The sequence below is a fragment of the Wyeomyia smithii genome, chromosome 2 (genome assembly GCF_029784165.1).
Source record: "Wyeomyia smithii strain HCP4-BCI-WySm-NY-G18 chromosome 2, ASM2978416v1, whole genome shotgun sequence".
NCBI classification, from domain to species: domain Eukaryota; kingdom Metazoa; phylum Arthropoda; class Insecta; order Diptera; family Culicidae; genus Wyeomyia; species Wyeomyia smithii.
In genome coordinates this window covers 273,824,325-273,850,481 of record NC_073695.1, presented here as the reverse complement: position 1 = coordinate 273,850,481, position 26,157 = coordinate 273,824,325, and the positions used below count along the sequence as shown (strand labels likewise).

Here is a 26,157-nt window from a genome sequence, read left to right as displayed (position 1 = left end):
GAGGAAAAGCTTCAAGGTCGGACCACCATTGTACACTGGCTATAAATTTTATCCACTCTCAAGAAGTAATATTTGCATAGAACACTCACCATTATGATGCTGATTCGGCATCGGACTCATCGGGTTGATCTCGGACGCGTCGTCCACCACCAGATCCTGGTCGGATTTTTCACCATCGGACTGCTAACCGGAGCGGGTTTCATGAAACAAAAGCGAAAATCAAACCATCAGCTTTTGCAAGCTCTTAAGAATCTAAGTTGGGCGAAACACTTACATGGCCCATGTCCTTCTCCTCCTTCTTGACCTTCTTCAGCTCGTGGGATGATTCTGGCGTTCGGGGTCGATACTTGTCCCGGTCGTTCGGGGAAATGGAACTCCGCTGTGAAGGAAAAATGTGTGTGAATCAACGGAACCGGCATTTGCTAAATTGAAAATTTGCGAAACTTACGTGCCGATCGTCCAATGGCATAATGTTGCTATTGCTGCTCTTCGATTCTTCCGGCCGGTGCAGTTCCTGTTTGTTCAGAATGGCCAACGGATGTTGCGGTGGTGTACTGCCCAGTGCACCCAACGGTCCACCGAGACCGCCCGGGCCGAGACTAGGATGTGGCATCCCCACCGGCATCGGTGGGGCACCGTGCGCTCCGGGGATTTGCTGTGCGTGCATCTGCTGCAGCAACCGGGGCAGGTCGGGACGTTGTTGCTGCTTTTTTAGTAGAGATAGAGATAGAGAGTAAAACGGAGGTGATTATGCTAACGACTGAAACCATGGGCTGGGTGAAACCCGAAGGGTTTTGTGTGTGTAAGAGTATGTTTGTGCTTATCCAGCTCGCTTACCCCTATCACAGCATTCAGTTCGGACACGGTAATCTGCTTCGCCCGTTCGACCGCGGTTAGAACCTGCTGCTGGTGCTCCTGGGACAGAAACGGTACGATCTGAGTGATTATCGCATTTAACCTTTTCGCGATTTCCGTCTGTAGGTAAGAGAAAGAGAAGAGAGAGCGGTTAGAAAAAAAATCATGAAAATTTAGTAGGTATAATTGAATTGGCTTCTGGGCGTTGGACGGCAGCAAAATCGTCCGATGCCCTGTGTCCCGGGACTACCGGCTTCTAGCTTTGTTCGTTTGTTCGTTCGTTCGTTGGTCCAGCCTGGGTCATTTTTCTTCCTTCTTAGCATTGGTTATTCACGCTGTGTGTTCAGAGCCACGTTCCGAAAGGTGAGAAGGTATGTTTCGGGAAAAGAGGGGGGGGGGGGTTCGCAAAAGTGTTTGGCTTTTTTGCACCACCAGTTCATCTCGCAGCGCTGCTGCTAAAGCTGCAGGTCACGCTCTCGATGCAATTTGACAAATGGCGTGTGAAAATGGAATCTTTGGCTCGGAACACGACCGTCGGTGCCAGGGGGTGATGCTTTAGTATTCACTAACGAATTCAAGAGTGACAAAAACGCTTGGAATACCAACAGCGCCGCAGTGAACCGGAATGGATGGGATTTAATAACACAGGGGAATGTTGAAGTTTAAAGTTTCTCTTGCCTGTTTGCGTATATTTCTGTACAACTGAGTTTATAACAGGACTAGCGAACTATTTGGCCACCACGAGAAGACCCAGTACTAACCTCAACTCGTAGAAAACCACAGAGCAGAAAAAGTATGAATTAGGTATCGAATTGCAACATCATCTATCCGAATGCACAAGAGCCTGACCGACAACCGAGTGCAACATCCAGTTTGCATTGGGGTTGGCTGCTGTACGGTGGTGGATCCAACCTGATGGCAAACAGAGAACATTTGTACCACATGAACCATAGCAGACCGCAACATCAATGGGGGTCTGGCGTTCGACGTTCCATGGCAAGTGGACCACTAGTACGATAAGAACTTTGAAGAGCAGCAGAGCAACTCCAGTGCCTATCTCCGTCAGGGCAAAACCGCACCGGCTTTTGTTGCTGTTGATGTAGCTACTGTTCTGCTCTTTGTTCAGCTCCGCTATCCGATTCAAGCTTCACTCCCTGCTCGGGTTCAACCAAAACATTTATTATGTATGTGCAGTGCTCTGCCATGCCGGGGATGTTCCCTGTGCTCCACTCATAGTTCATGAGGTCGGTGCTTTGGGATGCGCTCTGCTGCCTCATCAACTTTGCCTCATCCGGCGCCATCAACCAAAGGCCACTTGCCACAATCCCTGGAGACCAACAGCAACAACCACATCCAGCCTCATTCTCTTCTGTTGCATCCACCGTCCTCATGGTTAGCTAACCAGTTTGGCCAAGCAGTAGCAGGCAGCAGCATTTTGTGCACACATAAAGTGGTTTTCGGTATTTTCCAGCCGACTTCCTTCCACCTTCCGACTGCGGACCGACCGTCCACGGTCTATTACCGTCACCAGCCAGAGACTCGACTGCTCTGCTGCTACTGGCTCTGCTGGAAAATATAAAATAGTTGAATCATTGGTTTCACTGGTCTGAGTAACTATGTAGAACGCCACAATTCTGCGGTTTCCTCGGCCGCATCATATAGGATACAAATATACCACGAGACCATTGCTGCGGCTAAAACTACTACCAAGTTTGTCTCACCGCCACCACCACCTACCGTTGTCAGCTGTTGTTCCCGTGCCACCGCAGCAGTAGCAGCAGCTGAATCCATGCTTCGTACGCCCGCTTCCTATCCGTATCAAATGACTCATCTCATTTGCCTCCCCATCGGGGGCCCACCTTATCGGATGTAAGGCAGTAAGAACCACCGGAAGAATGGGAGAAGTGTCCAACGACGGAACGACGGAGGCAGACAATTTCCTGTCTCGCACAAACTTTCCAAGCGGTATGCTATCTTCTTCGGCTCAGGGCGGTGCTGCTTGCCAAAAACCACAGCATCAGTAGAGAAAGATGTAAAAGTTATCTCGGAGCTGCCATCGCTTTGCGTTGTCCTGACGGTTGGTTGGTTGTCTTTCCTTTGCAAGAGTGGGAAAACTTCCTGCGGCATGGCAGCAGTAATGTTAGTAAAGCAGTGGCGTGGCTCAATTGTTACCCTCACAGAATTGTGTTTGGACTTGAGTAATAAAGACACTGACTACGCCTTTGAATCTTGTGACTTTAGAGGAATCAATGATTTGAAAAAGATTCCTGATAAAAACGTCCACTTCTTGTTTTACGAGCGACATTATGTCAGAATGTAAATAATCGAAACCCCTCTGTACCAACTAATTCGATTTCGTTGCAACATCTGTGCACTCTCCCCCCGTTCGGCACCGTAATCGTAACACAGTCCAATTAGCAACCTGTACGGTTCGATGTACCACAGGCATTAGCCGACCGGTGGGCCGCAAGTCGCCGCCCTAAGTCCGAGATGGAATTAATTACGTCCACACGTTGCCACTGCCGCGCTATCGCCACACGGCAGCAGCATGACAGTCATTCCATCTAATCATGGCTCGTAATAAAAAGCAACCACTGCACACGCTACAGTGTGTCCGGTGACCACGCGGCAGACTCGGTCCTACTTTGGTCCTACAGATGGAAGATAAATCTTTCCACGGCGGGTTCATAAATGGCCACTGGCCAGCGTAGGCTCGCTCTCGCTCGACGGCAGAAATGGGCAAAGCCAAGAAGCCTTGACCAACCGAACTCTTTTCATCTTTATGCACTGCCTGCATTAGTCAGCTACCGGTGAGCGCAGTGGCAGAGAAGGTGGGGGGGGGGCCCAAGCGCAAGGCGAACCTCATTTACGGTAATAACAGTCGGGTGCCTTCTACCCTCCCGTGCTGCGATCGTTTTAGCGCGCTACTGCAGAGTGCCGCCGCTTGAAGCCGCGTTTTTACATTAAACTTTGGAGTTTTACGAGCTGCTAGCTACGGCCGGCAGCAGCCACAGAGGAATGATTTCGCTGATTGAGTCTTAAATAGGTACAAATTTATTACGTCAGTCGCAAGGCGCGCTGCTAGCAGCTAAAGATGGATGCTGCGCCGGCCTAAACACGGTGCGCTGGTGATGGGCAATATTCGGCTAGAAAGAGCAATTCTTTCTAGGTGAAAATAAATTGCTTTAGGAGTAGGTACACAAGTGGAGAAGATTTTGTTGCTTTGAGTAACTTTCTATTGCTTTTTGTGTCTTATGACCGTGCATTAGACGAAAAAAAAACAAACTAAATAAGTCTTCTTCGCGGTTAACACGACGACGTTCAGGGAGCGATCTAGAAAAGGAAAAATTGAACTATGCAGAGATTCCGTTAATTTTCACAAAGTGATCATTCTGTAGCATTGTTTGCATGCGCCTGCAAGAAGGTGAATATTTGTGGTTTTCCCTAACGCAGACCACAAATCGTGATTGCATAAATCTCTCTTTTTTGTTTCTTATCGTTTGTTTTGCTTTTAGAAGTGTTTTATTTTGTTTATTAAAAACAAACAGTGAGTGCAACTAGTAGACGAAAAATAAGCTAAGTGAAAATATGATACAGACTTGGAATTATACCGCATCCAGACGGGATTATTTTGACTCTTGCTAAAATACTTCTTTCTGTCTCATTCGAATTCTTACTTTCTCAACTTGGTGTACACTCTTCCTTTTTTAATGTTAAACAGTTTTTCCTTTCACCTTTTTATCTTAGTTTTCTTGTATATTCAACAAATATCTACTCTTTCTCTCTCTCTCTCTCTCTGTCTGTTTCTGTCTCTCTGTGGTTATGTCGCTCTATGTCTCTCTTTTTCCTGTCTCTTTCGCTTTTTTTCTATCTCTCTCTCTCTCTCTTTTTTTTTCCTGTTTCCCTCTTTTTTCGAAATCTATCGTCCTATTTTTATGTCTCTCTATTCTATTTTTAAACGTCTCTCTTTTTTCCTGTCCCGCTTTTTTTTTGTCTCCCTACCCTTTTGCCTGACTCTTTCTTTTTCCTTTCTCACTCTTTTTTCTTATCTCTCTCTCTTTTCCCCTGTCTATCTCTTTTTTTGTTTTTTCTCTTTTTTCCAATCTCTCTCTCATTTCTGTTTTTTCTCTTTTCCTGTTTCTCTTTCTCTCTTTCTCTCTCTCTTTCTCTTTCTCTCTCTCTCTTTCTCTGTTTCTCTCTTCTCTCTATCTCTCCTCTCTCTCTTTCTCTCTCCCTTCTCCCTCCCTTTCTATTCTCTCTCTCGTTTCTCTCTCTCTCTCGTTTCTCTCTCTCTCGTTTCTCTCTCTCTCTCGTTTCTCTCTCTCTCGTTTCTCTCTCTCTCTCGTTTCATCTCTTTCGTTTCCTTTGTCTCTCTCGTTTCCTCTCTCTCTCGTTTCCTCTCTCTCTCTCGTTTCCTCTCTCTCTTTTTTTCCTCTCTCTCTTTTTTTCCTTTCTCTTTTTTTTCCTCTCTCTATTTTCCTGTCTCTCTGTCGCTACAACTCGCTTTTTTCTTTTCCATTTCACAATCTTACATTCTTTATTCCTTGCTCTACTTCTCGTTCATTCTTTCTCTATTTTTCACTCTTTCTTTCTCTATTTTTCGCTCTTTCCGTCTGTATTTTTCCTCTTTAATTCTCTATTCCTAATTTTCTCTCTTTTCCTCACTGTTTCTTTCTCTATATCTCGCTATTTTACCCCTATTTATCGCTCTACCTTTCTATATTTCTTTCTTTTTTATCCTCTACTTTTCCCACTTTTCTCTCTATTCTTCGTTGTCTCTTTCTCCATTCTCGCTGTTTTTTTTCTCTCTGTTTCTTGATCTTTATTTAGTTATTTTTCGCTCCTTCTTACTTTATTTCTTAAACTTTTCTTCTTAACTTCTAGCTCTTGCTGTCTCTATTTCTCGCTCTTTTTTCTGTATTTCTAACCCTTTCCTTTTGTATTTTTTCTCTCTTTCTTCCTCTATTGCTCACTGTTTTATCTTTATTTCTTGCTCATTCTTTCTTTTTTTATCTCTACTTTTCGTTCCTTCTTACTTCATTTCCCACTTTTCCCTAGTCTAAATCTTTCTCTTTCTTTTTCAATTTCTCGCTTTTTCTTTATTTCTCACCCTTTCTTTATCTATTGCTCGCTCTACCTCTATTTCTCGTTTTTTTCTTCTCTACTTCTTGCTTTTTCTCACTATATTGCTCACTCTATCCTTCTCTACTCCCTGCTTTTTCTTTCTTTGTTTCTCGCTCTTTATCTCTCTATTTTCTGCTCTTTCCTTTTGAATTTTCCGCTCTTTCATTCTCTATTCCTATTTTTTCTTTCTAAAATTTCTCGCTCTTTTCTGTCTCTTGCTCTTTTTTCATTTTTTATTTCTCGCTCTTTCTTTTTCTATTTCTTACTCTTTCTTTCTTTATTTATCTCTCTTTGTCGTTCTCTAACTCTCTTGTTTTGTATACCTCTCTGACTTTTTTCATCTCTCTTTCTTTATCTGTCTCTCTCTCTCTTTCTCTTTCTTCTTCAATCTCTCACTTTCTGAAAATTTCTACTCCCATTTCACTTACGAGTTTATTTCCCTAGAAGATATTTCCCTCTTTTTTTCTTTCTTTCTTCCGTCTCACTTTCCGGAATATCTGTTCTATTTACGTTAACTTGATTTTTGCACCCCATAATAAAATATTTCTCTTTCATGTGTGCTCTCTCCTCAATTTACCTTTTAAATTGTCCTCTGTTTAAAAAAAACTCTAACTCTCAATTTATTTTTATTTCTTAACCCAGTTCTTTGTTTATACCACTGTATTAGAATATATTGTCTTTCAGTATCGATTGTCTTCCACTTTGAGGGTTTTATCCTCTGAAAACTTTCTTTCTATTTTCTTTCCATCTCTCTATTGTATTTTGCATCTCTGTTCTCTTATGTTTTTTCTTTTTTATTTTTTCCTATTCGTTACTAGTAACTAGTTTCTATTTTCAATTTTATTTCTCATTTTCACTCCTTCTTATGCTTACTGCCTGTTAATGGTTCGTTTTGTCTATTGCCAAAATTCTTTGATTGTTTCTCGTTACTCTAATTTCTGTTGTTGCTATATCATTTTCAAAATTTTTTCATGTTCTTTCTAAAATTCAAGTTTTTTTTTGAATTTTTTCTCCTTTCCATATATTTATTCTTCCAGTTTATTTTAATTTTATTCAATTTTTTAATCATTGCTCCGTTTGTAATCCTTTTCATTTTAATTTTATTGTTTTACTTTTAAATCTTTTATTGAATTTGTATGTTTAGTTTTTACTATTTTTTTTTTTTGAATTTTAATTTTTATATTTTCTAAAGCTAATTTTTTAACTTTGCAATCTTTTTCTCCTTTTATCAAAGACAAAGCTATTTGAAATCCATTCTTTCAATTGCTAACGTCCTTTCTTCAAAAATCTCAACCTAAAATTTGTTAATTCCTCTTTGCACTGCTACTTATTTTTTTTATTCCTTCATTCTCCAATACGTTTTCTCTGATTTCTCTGGAATTATATTTTCTACCATTACATTAAAACGTTTTTTTCAGGCTTCTTTCTATTTAATATTTGAATCTGTAACTTTAATTTTTCTCAAAACTTTTCTTTCTAAGCAGTTTTATGCTGCATTTTTTTAATATCGTCATCATACCTCATCATCTCTATGTCTCATAAATGTACATAATTTTTCTGTTTGTTTGTTTTTCTCTTATCTCTTTTTTCTTTGTTTTATATTGTCTGTTATGAAAAGATGTGAAGTTCCAGTTACGCTAGCAAATTCAAATTTTTCGCTTCTTGCTGGCAATTTGAAAGCATATTTCTTCGACAAAAATTATTGGTAAAGTTTTCCTTTGAACTTTAGCAGCATACTTTTTTTAGTCTAGTGAAGATTTGAAATATAAGTTTTTTTTAATAAGGTCACCTCCTTTTAGTCACATTTAAAAATGGTTCGGATTTTTCCGAGCTGTACCAACTAATTTGATTACTCAAACATTTATTTTTAGGAACGGAGAAATCTTTTTTCGGCTCCGAAGTACATAAAATAACAAATCCCTGCACTCCACCGTTCCAGTTTGAATTCCCCAAAAAATTTGTTTTAAAAACCTGAATTTCACTAAAAAGCTCTCAGTTTTTTATGTTTCTAGCTCATCCTTCTTCTCGATTTGTTTTTTTTTTTACTTTAAAATGTAGCTGTTTGAATCACAATACATCACAAAAAAGGAGAAGTCATTTGCAAGGAGTTGGACGGTCGGGTGTCGACGGCCAAAAGAGGTTAGGTGCAGTACTCAAGAGGGATGATCAGACCCAAATAAAAATTTTGACGGTAACAAACTCTTCAATAATAAAACTAAATGATATTTTTATATTAAAAAAAACGAGAAGGCCATAGTATGGCTCAAGAATAAACGAGATAGGAGATAAAGGTTAGGCTGATGGTGAGGTTTAAGCATTTGATAAAATTTAATAAATTATCAACTTAATTAGTACACTTAATTAGTACATTTGATTAGTACATAATTTCCCTTTCTAGCAGCAATTCTTCGAAAACAGCTTTGGTATCTTTCTCTCTCTCTTTTATTAACATACTTGTTCCTTGATTCATCGGAATCTTGTTGTATATCATCATCCCTCTTTCAAAACAATATCGTACGCTTAGCCTTGGGGCTAATAGCGGTCTCGATCAACTAGATTAGTTGAGAGAATTCGTTATCGATATTGTTTTTGGCACATTTTGCATGTGTAGGATAAGAACAACGATACACCGTGCCCCAGTGCTGAGTCGAGAAAATTTCCAGCTCGAAAAGATCCTCGACTCGATCGGGAATCGAACCCGATATCACAACCGTGTGGGAGAGCTAGCCGACATCGCTAACCACAGAGCCACGGGGACCACATCATCCCTCTTTCATCTTTCTTTATTTTACATTCTGTTCACACATATATCTGTTCATTTCTTGATTTCTCTCCTCAACATTTATTTCAACTTCTTTTCTTCATTTTTCTTGTGCTCTATTTTTTCCAATAAAAGACAAGGTTTATCGGCTGTTGACATTTCCCAGGTATATTACCAGCTGTTTTCGTCGTTGAAATCATTGATAAATTTTGGTTTTGAAGATGAAATAATATGTTTACAAACTATACACTAAAGAGGGAAAATATACGTTTCCCATTTTTCACATTGAAATACACAGATTTGACATCCCGCGGCAAGACAGTAAATATTTGACGCCAAAAACTGCTCACTCTAGACCACTGTGCCCCCGCAGCTGGCTGGCTGGTTGCCCGCGCTAAGTCGTGGTTGAGATTTTCCACTCGACTTGAATGATTTTCTGCCCCCACCACCCGCCAGATTGGCTCTCTCGCTGCGGTTGAGTAATATGGAAATTGATTTGGCATGACTCGCTGGATTTGTTGTTCGGGGGCGGTTCGCAGTCAATTAACGGAACCACCGCCTCACCAATTCCCACCTCGCCGCCTCACCGTTAGTTGCAGCCGCTGCGGTCGCCATACTAAATTCTCCTGAGGTGGGAATGTGAATGGTCATGCAGAATAATTCGATCGGCCGGTCGATCGACCCACAGTAGCAACCAGGGCAGCTCGGTCGGGTCGGCAAATGGTTTCGAGATTTATCTGCTGCTGATGGATGGGAAAGGAAGGCTCCCCAGTGAAGGGCGAGTGCGGTGCAACTTTGTGATCCATTGTTCGATTTGGATCAGCTTTCGAAGCAACGGAGTCGATTGAGGGGTGATAGATTAGACTTTCTAGCCAAGTGAAAGTGAAGTACTTTTTACTCTTGGAGTGGCGTGATAGTGTTAGCAAATTGATATCATAGTCAGTTTCAACACTCCAACCAACAAAAACTGCTTTGTTGATTAATAATTCTTCACAAATCTTCGTCCTTCCAACTCGATGTTCCAAGCAGAAACTTTCACCAAGCAGCTGCGTAAAAAGAGGAATTTTTCTTCCTGGGTAACAACTAGCGGACAACTTCACCAAATCAAACAAGTTCCCTCCGTAGCCCGGTTCTCCTGTGCCTCGTACTGTGGCATTGTGCCCGATGTAGAGCTTGTACACAATTATGGAACAAGCTTTTATAGACTGCGCCGCACCTCCGGGCTGAATCCCCATGAGGCCTTTACATGACACCTTCTTGTTCAACCAGTCATCGCACGCTGCAACGAAGGAACCCATCCAGGCACCAGAAAAAGCATCGGTAGCGGCAAAAGAATCGTGTACTTCCATGTTACTAACTTTATTCCTTCCAGCAAGGCAACGAGGGGGAAGCTTCGAACCAACAACACCAACAACATTTTCTTTAGATCTGTTTGCATTGCACGCTTGTTGCATATGTGTAACAGACAGTGTTGCAACTCGGGCGTTTCAGGAGAGAGAAAAAAAAAACATGCTAGAGAAAATATCGTTACACGAACACGAAAATTATATTTACTAATTGACCCGCTTCATCGATCGGCCCACCAACCAAGGCAGGCTCAACATAGTTGCAATCCCGAAATTCCCCTCAGCTGTGTGGGGTTGGCCGCAGTGCAAGTAGAGGATGTGGTGTCCCCATTAAAAATACATGAATGTAATTAAATCCGTGTCAAAACTTGTAATTGCATTCGGTAGAACATGCTACGAGAACTGCAGCCAACCGGTCAGCAGCAGCTTGCAACGTCCGACCGCCGACAACAAATGACCGAGTTTGCTCTTTTCTGCCCAACGACGGTGACGACGACGACGACGACGACGAACAACATATGGCAACCGCTGTTGCTGATGCTGTTGTCGTTTTCGTTGCACTGGATATGTATAGTGTTAGTTGTCAGCTTGTACCGAATAGTCCCGCGCCCCAGGTACACGTGGGGTTACAAAGAGTTTGAGGCAGTCCCAGAGGTGGTGTGGTAGTTTCGAAACACGTTCCAAACTTACACCCGGGCTATGCACGAGTTCTGGCGAACGGGGAGGGGGGTAGACCAGACCTAAACCAATATAGAAAGCCAAATGTGAAGTATTTTGGTCACTGTGGGCTGCCTGTCTACCCTGTAGGCGGTCATACTACTGGCCGGGAAACTGGGATAGGTTGAGTTGGGCTCTGCAATCTGCCATCCAACAGCGGCCGGTAAATTATTGGGTAATATTGTAATTGCCAAAATTGGACGGCAGAATTTACTAATTTTACATCTGGTTTGCAGCGGTAGCAGCAGCACGCGATTGTGATTGATTTTTCGCCTCATCACAGCAATGGAAGGCAGGGTTGTTGAGGTCAGAGTTGCTTTATAATGTATGCTAAGAATGAAGAATTGGTTTCAATGAAATGTGCATCAGCAGCGAGTAGAATTTCCGTTAAAATAGAATAAATTTGCAAAGAATTTAATAAAGGGCGATTCACATTTCTACTCTCGGTTTTAGCAGGGTGATAAATTCAGTATCAAATGATCCTTAATGTTGGCAATTTAAAAATATATTAGGGGGATTTATAAAGACCCCGATTAGTTTTTAACTTTACATGGTTATACAGTAAAGTTTGCTGTGAATCTAGCAAAGTTGAGAAACTATTAAAGGCTATATTGTTATCGTTTTTTAAACAAATTACCTTATCAACAGTGTTTCGACACAAATGCTAATCATGTAAGTTAACAAAACTGCAGTTTACGCCTTCCTGCCTTCCTGATGAATCCAAACAGTTTGGATGGAGGGAATCATTCTAAACAGGATGATAGCAGACATTGAACCCAATGCTCAGCTAGTAACCAATGAAAATGTTCCCTGAAATATAATGTTATTTCCCTGAAATTTTTCAGCATTCAGTATAAAAAGTGCAACGTAAATCAACGCAACACTTAAACCCCAGTAAAAAAAAAGGATTCAATAGGATATGAAACCGAACTGTAGATGAATATTTAATTTTGCTCTTTCCACAACAACATTCTGTCACAACCAGGCTTCTTCCGTTCTCTTGGTTTTTGCTCAAATTTTCTTCTCTACCTGCCAAACCCCTTGGAGAACTAGACTTTCTCTCACACAGAGTGCGTAATTATCCACATTTAGGCGTAGAGTATTTCAGTCGCAGTTTCTTTTCACTCTTAATCATCGCGTGTTAGGGGTAAACATTTGTTTGCTCTCTCCGTTTAAGAGGGAGTAGTTTTCGTTAGCTTCTCCTTTACTAGAAGAGGAGTTGGCCAAATATTAGAACATTTAGGTTCACATTGAAGCCACGCCCTAACCGTTTTCGAATTTAATATAATAGGAAGATTCACAAGTCATGGGTGCGTTTCCGCAGAAAGTTCGATTTAATACTGTTTTGCCGCACCCCAGAGCGATGAGAACGGTGACGCAATGCTCAGTTGATCGCCGAGCAATTTATTTCACTTTTCTTGCGTGCGCGGATGAGCAATTTACCAGAGTTTCACTGGGTTTTTGCTCTGTCAAATTAGGTCCTTTTTTCGTCAGAGAAACTATTACTTTGTGCTCTCTCTACAGCAGATGGTGTGATGCACATTGAATGTAAGCTAGCAGTTGTTAAGAGGGAAAAAAAACTATTTTCTCTTTAAGATGAAGATGAGCAAAACAAAGCCTGGTCCCAACCGACATTTTTCGTAGACAAATTAAATATTGTTTGATGGTCACAATTTGTTGACTTGTTTAATTTTGACAATTTTGTTATACATTCTTAAAAAACCTAATAAAACAAATAACTTTATAATATTTTTGGCAAAATTTGTCAATAATTCTACTGACATTTTGTAGAATTACCAACAAATTATTTGACAAACTATATGAATTGTGTAAAAGTGTGATAAAATCGTTGGATTTTTCAAAATTAATCACAGTTCCATTTTGCAAAAATTTGGCAATTTTTTAATTCATAATATAAAAAAATCGGTAAAAATTGTTCCATTCGTTGCTTATTCGTGTATTCGTGTATTTGGCCAAATACGACGCAAATTGTGTACTTTCGGAGTCAGATGCTCAGCGGGCGAAGTTCGACTCTGAATATTACAAAATCGTTGAAACTCGTCTTCGCTGACATTTTTTTGCTTCAAAAATTCGAAGTAGTTGATCGTTTGTACTAAATGAATGTCAATTATTCAAAACACCATTTGATAAACTGAAAAAAATGAAGCTTGTTTGACGTTTGTCCTAAACTAAGTACATGGTTAGCTCTAAACAACAGTTTATCATAGTGTAATCTGGTCCTAATTTAGATTTAGTTTTGTTTAAATTTGGTTTCCAATCGGTTCCGTTAATGGGACGTTAATGAAGTCTTCAGCAAAGTTGTTGATAATGTTGTCGCAAAAAACTTTGCAGAAGGCATTTTTCTTCCTCTTATTTTGAATATTCACCGTTTTTAATTATACTAATCCATAAAATTCGATTTCTTTTGACTTGACAATAAGTTGACCTATGTAGAAGCTATCTATTTTGTGCCTTCTACAAAGTTGTGTGTTTGGTTGATACATATACAAATATATGCTGAACATTGTTGGCTTCTAAATACTATAGTTTTTCAGATATACGAAAAAATCTTATTTCAAGGGCTAGTGCAAGTTATATTCTTTATATCTCCACAACAAGAAGAGATAGAAGAAAGGTGTCGTTGGCAAAGTTTTGCGTGATAATATCATCAACAACTTTCTTGTAGACACCATTTCTCTAAAGCGCAGATGAGGAGACGTTAAGATTGAGTTTTTGAGTGAAATGAGTGAGAATTGGATGGAACGCTAAGGGAATAGCCGACCCAAGATAATTGAGTGGGTGAGATTCTACCTTCTCCTGTTCTTATATTTTTATCTTTCAGGAATCACGAAAATTGCTCCTTCAAACGGTTCCTGCAGGTAATTGCATACTAAGGCGAAGTGTAAGTAGACTCTCTCCGAAGAATACACGGACCAAGACGGCAGGTTAACAAAAGAATTTTGCTGACATGATTGCATTGAAGTGGCCTTAAGAATTTTGGTTATTTGGATATAGTAAGTGTAAATCCAATTAAGGTCGCAGTAGGAAAAATTATGTTTAAACAGAGAAAAAAAATTCCAGGATTGACAACAAAGATTAACAAGAGGCAAGAAAAAAAGTGTTTTCGGTACCGCATTGATAGCGGAAATAATAATGAAACAACATAGAAAGATGAAATCGGATCGAATCAAACTATAAAAGTAAAAAAAAACAATTGTAAAGTAAAATTATTTAGTATTTGATTGATGTAAATGTAAGTTGATCGACAGCATCCGATATAATTAGACGGACGGAAAACAACCTGAATACAATATATTGTACCTCAAGAGTAGTCCATATCTACGATGAGATGAATATGACGGAGCTGACAATAAGTCTGCTTTGAGGGTAACACCAAAGAACCCCACCATATTCTAAAAAACGACTAACGGGAAGTTGGACGGTCTGCTGTCGACGGTTAAAAGAGGTTAAGGGTTGTACTCGAGAAAGGCATGATCAGATCCGAACGAAAATTTAGACGACAGCAGAGACGGAAGGGGAATCGACACATTTCAAGGTGGAATCGTTCATAGGTGACCATAAGGCGAATGCAATTCTGCCATAACTTTAACGCAAAGGTGAAAACCGCGAAGCGAAAAACAATAATATAATAAATAAACACTCGACTCATAGCATGACGTCCACACAGCACACGAGAAACAGTTGCACACTGGATGGGAGAAGACCATCTTGAAAGAAAATTTCACGTTCCAATTCCAAAGGTAGCATCGTTGTAGTGCTTTCCGAAAATCCACAAAAATTCGGTCGTAATACGAGCCATTTCTTCTGATATTTTTGTATACCCACGGGGAAAATGGCTGCACGGTAAGAGCTTGAAAACATCTGGAGAAATTGGAAAAATTTGGGCCACCACTATTTTTCCTAGCGTTCCTGCTGCTGAAGCACTTCGCAGCTTACAACAGCATCCAGTATAATGCCAAGCACCACCTAATCACATCGAGGCATACTTTACCGTGACGGAAGTGTGCATTAACCAAAACTATTTTAGGGGTAAGTTTTACAGGCAAAAATTCGGACTGAGTATGGGAAGTCAGCTTCCACCTCTTTTGGCCGATTTTTGTCATGAGTGATTTCGAAGTAGAGCTCGAAAAAAAAGCATTTCCTTCGTGTCTGGTTTGCACAAATCATAAATATGAGGTGTGAAAGGTGTGCATTTTTGGCAGGTGGACAGGGTCCTGAACAAAACAATAAATACAAGATAAAGTCATAGGTAAACAAGAACTACTTTGCGACACTGGAGAACTCCCAGAATGCTGTGACCATGAGCGACTAAATCGCCGGTAAAGATTTTGCTAATAGTATTAGGTAATGAACTAATAAGCAGAAAGGCCGGAGAGAGGTCTTAAGTGAAAGCGGAGATAAGGTAGTGGAAATTCATGGGAATGGTTGAATAGCTATAATCTTTCATTTCTTTCCGATTTGAGCTTTAGGAATGAACTTTTTTTTCATTTTTTCGACCAGTGTAATCAAACAAGCATACTAATACCTCCATCGACGCAAAATTTTCACACCATTGTGGCATCTCTTTCCGACTCATTAATTTAATACGAATCTCATCAGCTTATGCAACAAATAATCAAATGTAATGCAACAAAAATATCATTTGAAAACCTCATCTTTTTTTCAATAAAGAGTATTTTTGGTATAGTTCGAGTTGAGTTAGCACTGCGATCCAATCCCTAATCAGGTGTGGGTATCGCAAAGGAAAGAACTGTCCTTGGGTCCATGCGATCACTCTTCTACCCTTTAGGATAAGCAAATTGGGATATCGCACTCCTCCGTAAATTATGCCAACAAACCTTAAGTGCAAAGCACAGGCATAATATTTACATAAATCCTAAATTCAAAATGTTCATATAAAAAGGAAGCAATTAGCAGTTGAAGAAAGTATCTAAAAAACTGGCTTCCTATGCTAATTTATTAAATTTATTTATGAGGGAGCCACAAGGTGACATAGTCCGCTTGGATGTAAACAGACTTCAGCAGAGTTTTTCTCAGGCTAACCTTTTCCTTATGTTGAATTCTACAAAACCTCCATGACATTCTCTTAACAAAAATATTTCTCTTAAACTTTAATTGCCCAAAGAGACATTCAGATAAAACCTCTCCAATGAATTAGAATTGGTGATAATATTGGCAGGAGGAACGAGGTTTGCAGCATAAAGCGTAGAAAGGAAGGGTGAAAAGCATTTACATAAACACGAATAATAAAATGAGCATTTCGCTTCCTATCAATAACAGAAATCCGGAATACAGTAGACGCCTAGGCGATATTCCAAATGATTAATATTCCTGGTCACATAGAGTGGCCTATACAGAAATAAATAAAAATTAACTACAACTTTCGATAAAAGTGCCTTTGTGACTTCAGCCTATAATTTTTCAAAACTGCCGAAAGTTAAACATAGAAAGCACGGACGTAATCTTAGTTAATGACTGTCTTGGCAATTTGCCAAAATATAATCACAGTTTCACTGAACTGTGATCAAATGTGCCGTTTCGTATGGCAAACTAAAGCTAGTCTTTCTGGCATAGTCATCAACTTATTATTTTGAAGACAAAATAACATATCTAGATCTAGAAAGATAAAACATTTTCCAACGGAAAACTATCCGCTATCCTACGGCACCAACCGAGGGGTGGTGCCGTCTAAATTGGCCCACAATTAACTTATTATTTGGCGTGAAACCCGCTTAGTACGATCCTCGTTTGTGCTGTCAGTCTCGGCGTACTGCACCGAAGACACTCGCGCATTATTCATAAATAAAGATGATCATGAATTATTCACCGCCACGTACGGCGACGTATGTGAGTAGTGCGTTTCTATCGGAGAGCTGGAAAACCGGGAAACCGCGACTGTCGGCATTCACGCCTGGCTGGTGGCACAACTGATGTCTATCCTCCCGACTGCCGCACACGGCTTGCTCGTTGCGGTTAGCGGAAAACCACCAGCAAGAAGTGTCGGCAAAGCTGGTTGAACTAATTATTGACATCCCACGTGTGTATGCATGAGTATGCAGAACGCCGTAGATCAGAGCTTGCACTCCGTGTTGCTCGACATTGTTGCAGATTCTGTACCGCGCTACTTTCCACGCCACGCGGTGAGAACTAGTTTGATTGATGTGCTCGCACTTGCATCGCAGGTCGTCCTCCGCTAGCGGGGTCTTTCCAGCTGGTAGAGCGCGACGCGACAGCATGCAATTGTGCAAGTGGAACAGATTATTTTCGAATTAATCTCTGCTCCGCATATATAATCGGGCACCTAATTATGTTTGCGGTGGGTTGTTTACCGATTATAGGCGACCCGGTCGGTCGAGGCGCTTGCTTGCCCCGCTGCTCGATGGAATCACTCACCGAGTGAACAACAATTTCCCATAGCACTAATTAAGTCGTTGTTACTCGATTTAGAAATGTGACTCGGGCATAGCAAACAAAACAGAAAAAAAAGCTGAAACGTAGGCACGCTACTCCACGGTTCACTGCATTGCGATACTCAACCGGACTCGAGCAAGGCCACACAGCCTGGTCTACTTTGTAGTCTGTGTTGGTATTTTTGAAGTAGAGGAAAGGTACAATGATCATACTAAAATTCACCTCTGAGAAACTCAATCCGAAAGTCCGTGCAACCCTCTAGGGGGATCAAAACAGGTTTTTTTTTTCTAAGTACAATACACTAACTACAGGCAATCGATTTCTTGTTTCCTATTATGTTACGCCTTGTTAGCAATCTGCGTGTGGCTGAATGTTCGCTACAAAACATGCCATTTCAACAGTTTGTATTTTACAGTCCGTCGAGTGAACACAAGGCATTCGCGGATTGAAAACAACACACGAAAAAAAAAAACTAATTAGATAAATAACTACGATTCAATCGGAAATATCGTATTACACCAAGCAGCAGTCCGAGCGAAACCGGCTCTCCAATTACCCCCACGAAGTGACCGCTGACTGACTGCGGGGCGCTGACGACGATGATGGAGAAAAACAGTAAGTTCCGGAGATTAGTTCACAAATTAGAGCGCGATACCCTAGCGGTGTTCACGGTTCAATTACACAGTTCGTGCAGTTGGATTGTCGCGTCACCCTGTCGGCTTAGAGGCCCGGGCCCGGCTCAGACGCTTGGGGACAAAAGCCGAAAGGCGCCGTCGACAACAAGGCGTGTAAGGCGATTATAGTTGCAACAGGATTTTGTGTTGGACGGAGCCACCGCCGCTGTTGTCGCCGTTGCCGCAGCCAATGGTGACAGACCATGAATTGAACACAAGACTCCTCACTTGACTCGCTACTTGTAACCGTTTCTTGGGTCTCTTAATTAGGGACGCACTACATCGTCCCAAGCACGAATCTGTCAACTGAACAAAATAAGCATCACGGGCTGGCTGTTTGACAGCTAACAGAATACTTAGCTGTAACAAAGCAGAAGTCACCTTTTGCTCGCACTACTAAGCAGCCGGGAATTACAGATGTTGCCACACTGGCAAGCAACCTACAAATATATACATGTTACGTGCGGTGTAATAACAGACTTCAACCAATAAACACCTCGCTCCGGTGCATCATAGAGCGCCGCGGCAAGTTCCACCACCAGAAGCAATGTGGAAAACAAGTCGCCCCTTCCTCCATCCCTCCGTACCACAAGTCACAAGCAGTATAGAAGCGCAACGTAGTGCGATTGCAATCTGCATGCGGCAATCTGGAAAGCTCAGGGTGTGACTAATGTTGAAACTACAATCCTTAAGCAATTCATTGAAACCACTAGAACGAACGCCCCAAACAAGAGTTGTCTGTGTGCCGTAGTAGAAAGGTGGCCCCATCTCTTTTGCCCGTTGTGGTGGTCAATAACAAGGCAACATTCAAAATACCTATTATGTTAGTTTAATGCGATTTAACACAATGATAATTATGTTATAACTCAGAGACCGCACACCGTAGCAGAACCATTCACTTTTCAGTTTCAGTTGCAAACGTCAGTCAGGCGGGGCGCGGTGAATGCACCCACCGGAGCGGATCGTCGTCCTGCAGTAGAAAACACAATGACTTCTCTAGGAGGACGGAGGAAGTCTAGCGGCAGATTCAACGGAGCAGAACGAGCTTCCACCACTGCTACTGAGTGGTCCGTCGGTCGGTCGGTCGGTTGAGCTCGAAACTAGTCAAGTGTTCTATCAGAGAAGGAGTTCCCCTTCTGGATCGGGTATCCGATAGAGTGGACCTTCATAAGGTGTGAATAGGCGAAGAAGATGTGGAATTGAATTGCGTGCCGAATTAGGCTAAGCACTAGTAGGAAAAGGAATTGTCTGTTCACTAGAGGGTGAGATTACGATAATGCTTTCCGTGCGGATGCACAGAGCAGTTGGGATCCTTTTTTGTTTCAACAAATTTAGCCAACGAACGAACAAACGGTCAGTGGTTCTATAGAACCGTTGCTTAATCAGATACTGAAACAATACTACATACCTGTTTGTGCATTTCCACATTCAATCCATAGGACATCTCGTAGTACTGCAATGAAACAATGAATCATTATGTTAGTCATTTGATAATAACGTGCAACTTTCGTGATGAAAAGCTTTAAAAAAAAAAAGGATTATTTTTGTTTAAATCAAATATTTTATCATGGACCGTAACGGACGAAATTTTACCATTAAAAGAGGACTATAATTATCACAGTTTGCTCTTTAAATACTCCCAAAAAATAATCTAGCTTTGATTATTTTTTTTTCTTCTTATAAAATTTCGATAAAAAGATCATTAATAAGTTCGTCCCTATGGTTCCGACTCATGAGGTGTAATCCTAATTGAGGAGTGTCACCTCAGAAGTCGGAAGAGGTTTTTTCCTTTTTGAAGTAGAATACTTCTCTCAGGAAGTTCGGCTACATAGGGATGTGAAATGAAAATCTAAAACCGAAAATAGTGAAAAATATGTCCAATTTCAAATGCTAATAAATCGGTTAGTATTCGATGGATTTCCTTCGTTCTTGCAGCAACAGATTGGAAAATCTTCTAAGATTCTTCCCAAAATAAGATAATTGTAATTTTATTATTCACACTATTGTACTATTGGAAATAGTCAAGCCTTGTCAAAACGAAAAATTCGACCTCTGATTGGTCGTTATATGCTGGCTTCCCAAGCACGGTCGACAGGATCATATACCTTGCAATTGAAAACATGCTATTTGGCCTATATAAGAGCCTGTTTCAGCCGGAGCCGCTCATAATAGTTCTAGACAGCGACAACAGCAGTCGTCCTTCCTTAGCAGCAGCACTAGCTCTGTGGTTGGTTACCACTCTCAGGAGCAGCGCGGTTTTTCTCAGCGTGTGTCGTCAGACAGCCATTATTCCCCCCGTGTTGGGGCAGCATGAAGATTGCCATCAGGAAATCCAACTGTAGGGGCACTGTAGGGGCAGCGCAAAGGCTGCGATCAGCATAACCGACATTGAATAATAAATTGCCCTGTTAGAACGCATTCACAAAAGCAGTTAGTTCGACTATGCAGAGCTAATGTGAAGTCGATTCAATCAATCAGCATAAACAGAATTTTGTCGTCTCCCAGCTGCCAAGTTGCAACATGATGCAACACGCAACAGCGAGCAAACGAAACCGCTTGATGTTACAAACCGCAATAAGATACGGGTTAAAACCGTTGCGTGTGTGAGAGCACCATCGGTGTTTATTCGCTGGGTACACTATCTACTGAACGCAATAATCTGCTTACATGCGACATGGGGACGGGAACATTTTCTTCAACCAAGCTGCACAACACGACACAAAACATGTTATTTTGTTGCTTCAATGAGAGTGCTATCGGTCCGGCTCGACAAGAAATCATTTTTGTGCATCCGTGCTACGGAACTGAGGAAAAACTTTAGAAACTGAAAAAAGAGGTGGAGCTTATCAAATGATCGCTCTGAACCAGAATGAAGTCACACATATTTTTCAAGTTATATCATTCCACCACGTACGTAAAATAATTCATTCCTATTTTCATCCCTATATAAGAGCCTGTTTTAGTCGAAGCCGCTCATAGTAGTTCTGAACAGCGACGACAGCAGTCCTCCCTTAGCAGCAGCGGGAGCGAGCAGTGGGTACCATCGATAGCGGATAGCGGCCATAACTGTGGCATGGCTGCGGATAAGCGTAGCAGTTTCAGCGGATCTCACCATCGATAGCAGCAGGGCCAGCAGATGCAGGTACAGCGGATACCAATGGCGGCCACAACTGTGGCATGGCTACGGATAGCGTTGCAGTTGCTCAGCAGCAGGCTTGCATGAAGTGAATACATCAGCCAGCAACTTTCTCTAAGGCCTATGCCATAGTAGACGCGAAAAGCGGCGCGAACCGATTCGCTCGGCCGTATGTTAATGTACACCTCTACTGATGGCTGTACATTAACCTACAGCCGAGCGAATCGGTTCGCGTCGCTTTTCGCGTCTATTATGGCAGAGGCCTAATGGGAAAGTTGTATCAGTTTGTTCAGAAGAATATTATTGTCGGTAATATTACAGAGATGCGATTGCGTAAATCCGATTTTGAATTGAACAATTGTTCTTTTGAGAACAAATAAAACACTTATTTGAAGAGTTAATAGCTTTTGGTACCAATAGCAGTATAGTGACAGCCTCAGCGGTAGATGCAGATGCAGCCGGTACTTCCCTGAGGCCGATGTAAAGGTAAATGGGAACAGCACGGCGAAACAGTTCGGGTTATGCTTAGACGCGCGTCATTTTTCGTTGTTGATATTCCCCACATGAAACGACGCGCTTTCGTATGATAGCGGTGGTATTAGCGGTAGATGCATTTGCCAACACTTCCTCCAGTAAAGCCGTGTCTAGTTTTCAATGTGAAAACACCTTTCTCATTGTGTTGACCGTGCGCCTTAGTCCTCACTATAAAGGTAACACAGAGATGTAAGATAAACACTACATCCTATGATAAATTGAACAATTGTTCTTATAAGGACAACAAATGAATTAATGAAGATTTAATTTTGAATTAGAATACTTCTCTCAGGAAGTTCGGCTACATAGGGATGTAAAATGTGAATCTAAAACTGAAAAAAGTGAGAAAAATTTCAAATGCTAATAAATCGGTTAGTTTTCGATGGATTTCCTTCGTTTTTGCAGCAATCGATTAGAAAATCTTCTAAGATTCCTACCAAATGCATGAAATTGCAATTTTATCATTCGAACTATTGTACTATTGAAAACTCTTAAGCCTTGTCAAAACACAAAATTCGACCTCTGATTGGTCGTTATACCGCGCTTTCCCATGCACGGTCGGCAGAGTTATGGACCTAGTAAATGGGAATGCATCATTTGGCCTATATAAGAGCTTCATCAGATGATAAACAAACATTTCATTGGATATTAAATTGAACAACTGAAATTTGAAGAACACAAATGATTATTTGAAGAGTTAATATTTTCTCGTTTTGCGCTATAATCCTAAGTTAATTATCTTCATCTACATGCATACTCTGACTATTATTACGTGTTTGCGTCGCTTAGTGTTTGGCTACGGTCATGCAGAACGCAAATAACGGCGCGATGCGATTCGGCAAGACGAAATCAGTTGAAATGTATAGCTCTACTTCGCCTTAAAAAGAGCTGTACATTTCACCACGGTAAGGCGAATCGCATCGCGCCGGCATTCGCGTTCTGCATAACCGTAGCCTTTGTTCCGTTCCCGTTTAATGATGTCGTATTAAATGTGCATATTACAATTCGGCAGCACTTCAACTTCTCATTTGCACAAAATTTAAAAATATCCAATGAACTTCATTCAAAATATCAGACAAAAAGAAATTACAATACTGCCAATGAACGGTCAACGTTTATTTACTAGAAAAAATGACTGACACGCAAGCAGCCAGGTTATCTTTCTTGTAAAAGTATTCTACTTCAACCTTGCGGTCTTGGCTTTGCATACAACCTTTTTGTGATTTTTTAATTTGAAAATAGTGACACAGATAAATAATTTAGTTTGAACGTGGAAAAAGAACAATATTGAGCTCTGGGCAAAAGATGCTATTTGTTTTATTTTAAACGACACATTTTTGAGATGCTATGCAAGAGGATATTGATGATAACTAGTACATTTAGAGCCAAAACGGTTTTTATAGTCGGTGTAATGTCTTCGCCAGAGTTGTGATTATAATTTTGTCTTTTCGAAAAAAATATACACTCTAAGAAAAAAAAGTTAAGCAAATAAATTATCTGCAAGAAATCTGTTTTCAACCTTATTTTTTCCATGGAAACTACAAAAGATTAGCTAAACATTGGTAGCTGTTATGGAGAAATGAAAACAATACGTATTCCAGAAAAAAGGAAAAAAACTTAAAGCCAGAACGTTTGGTTTGATTGGTACAACGTCCTCAGTAAACTTTTAGATAGTAGTTTTGTCCTATAAAAATATAAAATAAATATAATTATAAATTGAATATCTCAAAAAACTTAATTTTTATGAATCCGAATGTTTTATGCAAAAATTACACATTGTAAGCTAACTAATATCAATTAACTGAATTTAGATCCGTTTAGATGCTAGAAATATTTTTTATCGTGATGTCCCGGGTTGTGTTGACATAACTCAAGCTACGGAACTATTATTATTAAAAATAGCTTTGGCATTTAAATGGTATATTTGAATGGTATAGTGTCTGCAGCAAAACTGAAGGTAAAAGTTTCATCCTTTCAAAAAATATAGGGTATCGAACGTCTTCGTCAGTGGTTTTCTTCGGCCCCCTTTTGCATAAGATTGCTGCAGAAAAACTGCCGAAGAAAACCACTGACGAAGACGTTCCATACCCGATCATAAGGGCAAAACAAAATTGTAACAGAAGCTGTTAGTGTGTTATGGGAAAAACCATTTAGGTTGTGTTTTCAATTTGATCCCGTTCGGTGTTAAAATACCAGAAATTGTAACAAAAATGATTTCACTAGTATCAAACCCATATCAAGCTTTGTAACTAACGTATCAGCTTTCTAACAAAATAAGTTAGCATATAGAACAGTATAGTAACAACTATTGTTAGAAATAACAGGTTGCGATAGAGATAAAAAATCTGTTAGACTTGTTTCAAAACAACTTCATTTCAGAATTTGTTATCATAACTCATTCGGATTCAATTTCGTTATCAAAAGCATATGAGAAAATACAAATTCGTATCAAAATTTGTTATTTGTATCTCGTGTTGATAGAATTTTGTAATTTTCTAGTTCTGCTTTTCTGATCGGGTACCCTACATAATATTAAAATCGTTTTTTTTTACAATTATTTTTTTTTGTTTTCATTTTCCAAGTACAGGAAACTATTAATGGTTAGCTTTTAATATGTAGTTGTTTTTGTAGGAAAAAATAAACAGATTCACAAAGAGGGAGTTTTTGAGATTTTCATTTAATTAGGGTTACCGCTTTTATATTCATCCTATATTCATCAGTACCTATATTCATCTCATCACGCCTTTTTGATCTATTTATCGTCAAATTTCACCATATTTTCGACGAAAACTTTCAGCTACTTGAGAAAATCGAGAAGCAAATAGATTTACTTTCGAAAATTTTTAGAAATTTGACGGTAAATTGGACAAATGAGATAAATAAGATGAACATAGGTGCACCAAGCTGTGGAGATGAATAATGGAGTGATTACCCTATTGCACCTTTCCCCAGAAAATGATTTTTTTTCACGTTGTATATTTTTTCTGGAAAAACAATTATCAATACCTTGTTTACATAGTTAGTTGTGATCCAAAAAAAAAAATTACAAATATCACAAAATGGCATCATTCACTATAGAAACATCAATTTCAACGAAATCGAATAAAATGGTGGCCCGTTTTTTGTGAATTGCTTATTTAATTTGCCGATTCAGCCTTTTTAGTTTTTTTTTCACTCCACTTTTCATAATATTTGTTTTTTATTTTTTGTTTCGTTTTTTATGTATTAATTTTTTAAGTGAAATTACGTCTTGCTTTATAAGGATGGTATGCCAAAAAATCGAGAATGGAAACGACAGAATGAAAGATTTCAAAAGCTTATTATTTTGTGGTTAAGGGGGAGACCCTACACTGGAAGGTCGAAAAATAATGAATTTTCGTGATTTTTTTCGGACGTTTAACGTATAGTGAAGTGTTCGGGTATTTTGGCTATTCATTGAGGTATATTTGAAAATGTATTTTGCATTTCGTGAATGCAAATATAGTGAATATATTACGCTGTTGGAAGCTGGGAACGTGGATGCTCTCTCTAAATTAGTACCCAACTGGTGGTAAGTTTTTCTCAGCATCTACTGAAACCGATTCAGCTGAAATTTCGTTTGAGCATATAAAAATGGATTATCTAACTACATAAACGTTTTTGAAAATTCTAAAAATTGCCAAAATGGCGGCCATTTTAGTGAAATAAAAATTTTTCCCACCAAAAATTATTATATCAAAAAACATACTGATTTTGAAATTCAAATATCGAAAAATGGCTATGTAACAGTTATGTATAGAATCATTTTTTACATGTTCAAACGAAATTTCAGCCAAATTGGTTCAGTTGATGCAAAGAAAAACTTGAAAAAAACATGGTTTCGAAAAAAACGCTGCCAGCAGCGAATACTCACTATATTTCTATTTAACACATGCAAATTATATCTCCAAATATACCTTAATCAATAGTCAAAATACTCGAACACATCACTCTACTCTAAACATCCGAAAAGAAAATTACTGAGTTTTATTATTTTTCATTTTCCAGATAGGGTACCCCCTTAAATAAATTACTCTAGTTTATGAAATCGTTTTTCGCAATATTTTTTCATGGTAAAGTGGGTAAAACTCATAGCAAATTGACTATAATTCAATCGATTGCATTCCCAAAATGATGCCATCCAAGCACTTCCCCAGCAAAAACGACACTTAAGTGTTCTGTTCACTCGAGTGCACATTGACACGCCCTTAACTCATTTCAGTCTCCGAAAAAGTTATCTTTGCTAGGGGCAACAAATTTCACAGAAATGGTAAAAAGTTATAATGTTTCATTTTTTTCTTGTTTGAGCTCTAGGGTAAAAGCTGTGTTTACCGGTGTTATATTGTGAAACACCATTGGCGCTTTTTAACGCTCTTCAAATAATATTATTGAAGAAGCTAGGATTTATTTCTACCAATCTCCAAAATTTCGCTGATAAAAAAATTGCAGTCCTATTGCATGCGGTCGAGTCTTAGATACTACCCTCCTACTATTTGATGAAGAGTTGCTTGATTTGGGCAAGCAACAATAGACTTAACAGCACATTAATGAAACACTCTC

General features: G+C 39.8%; 1 protein-coding gene across 4 annotated transcripts in view; it reads right to left on the bottom strand.

The window, feature by feature from the left end:
- The window catches only part of LOC129722436 (protein groucho-like), an 86,294-nt gene that overhangs the window by 13,976 nt on the left and 46,161 nt on the right, over positions 1 to 26,157 (bottom strand). The window contains exons 5-9 of one of the 4 annotated variants that reach the window (XM_055675884.1): positions 19,318 to 19,362; positions 838 to 975; positions 449 to 706; positions 275 to 379; positions 90 to 183 (exon numbers count right to left, since the gene is read on the bottom strand). In XM_055675884.1, the coding sequence (XP_055531859.1) occupies positions 90 to 183; positions 275 to 379; positions 449 to 706; positions 838 to 975; positions 19,318 to 19,362 (640 nt within the window). The remainder of the gene's footprint in view (positions 1 to 89; positions 184 to 274; positions 380 to 448; positions 707 to 837; positions 976 to 19,317; positions 19,363 to 26,157) is intronic. The other 3 variants (XM_055675886.1, XM_055675885.1, XM_055675887.1) reach the window with 3 other exon arrangements.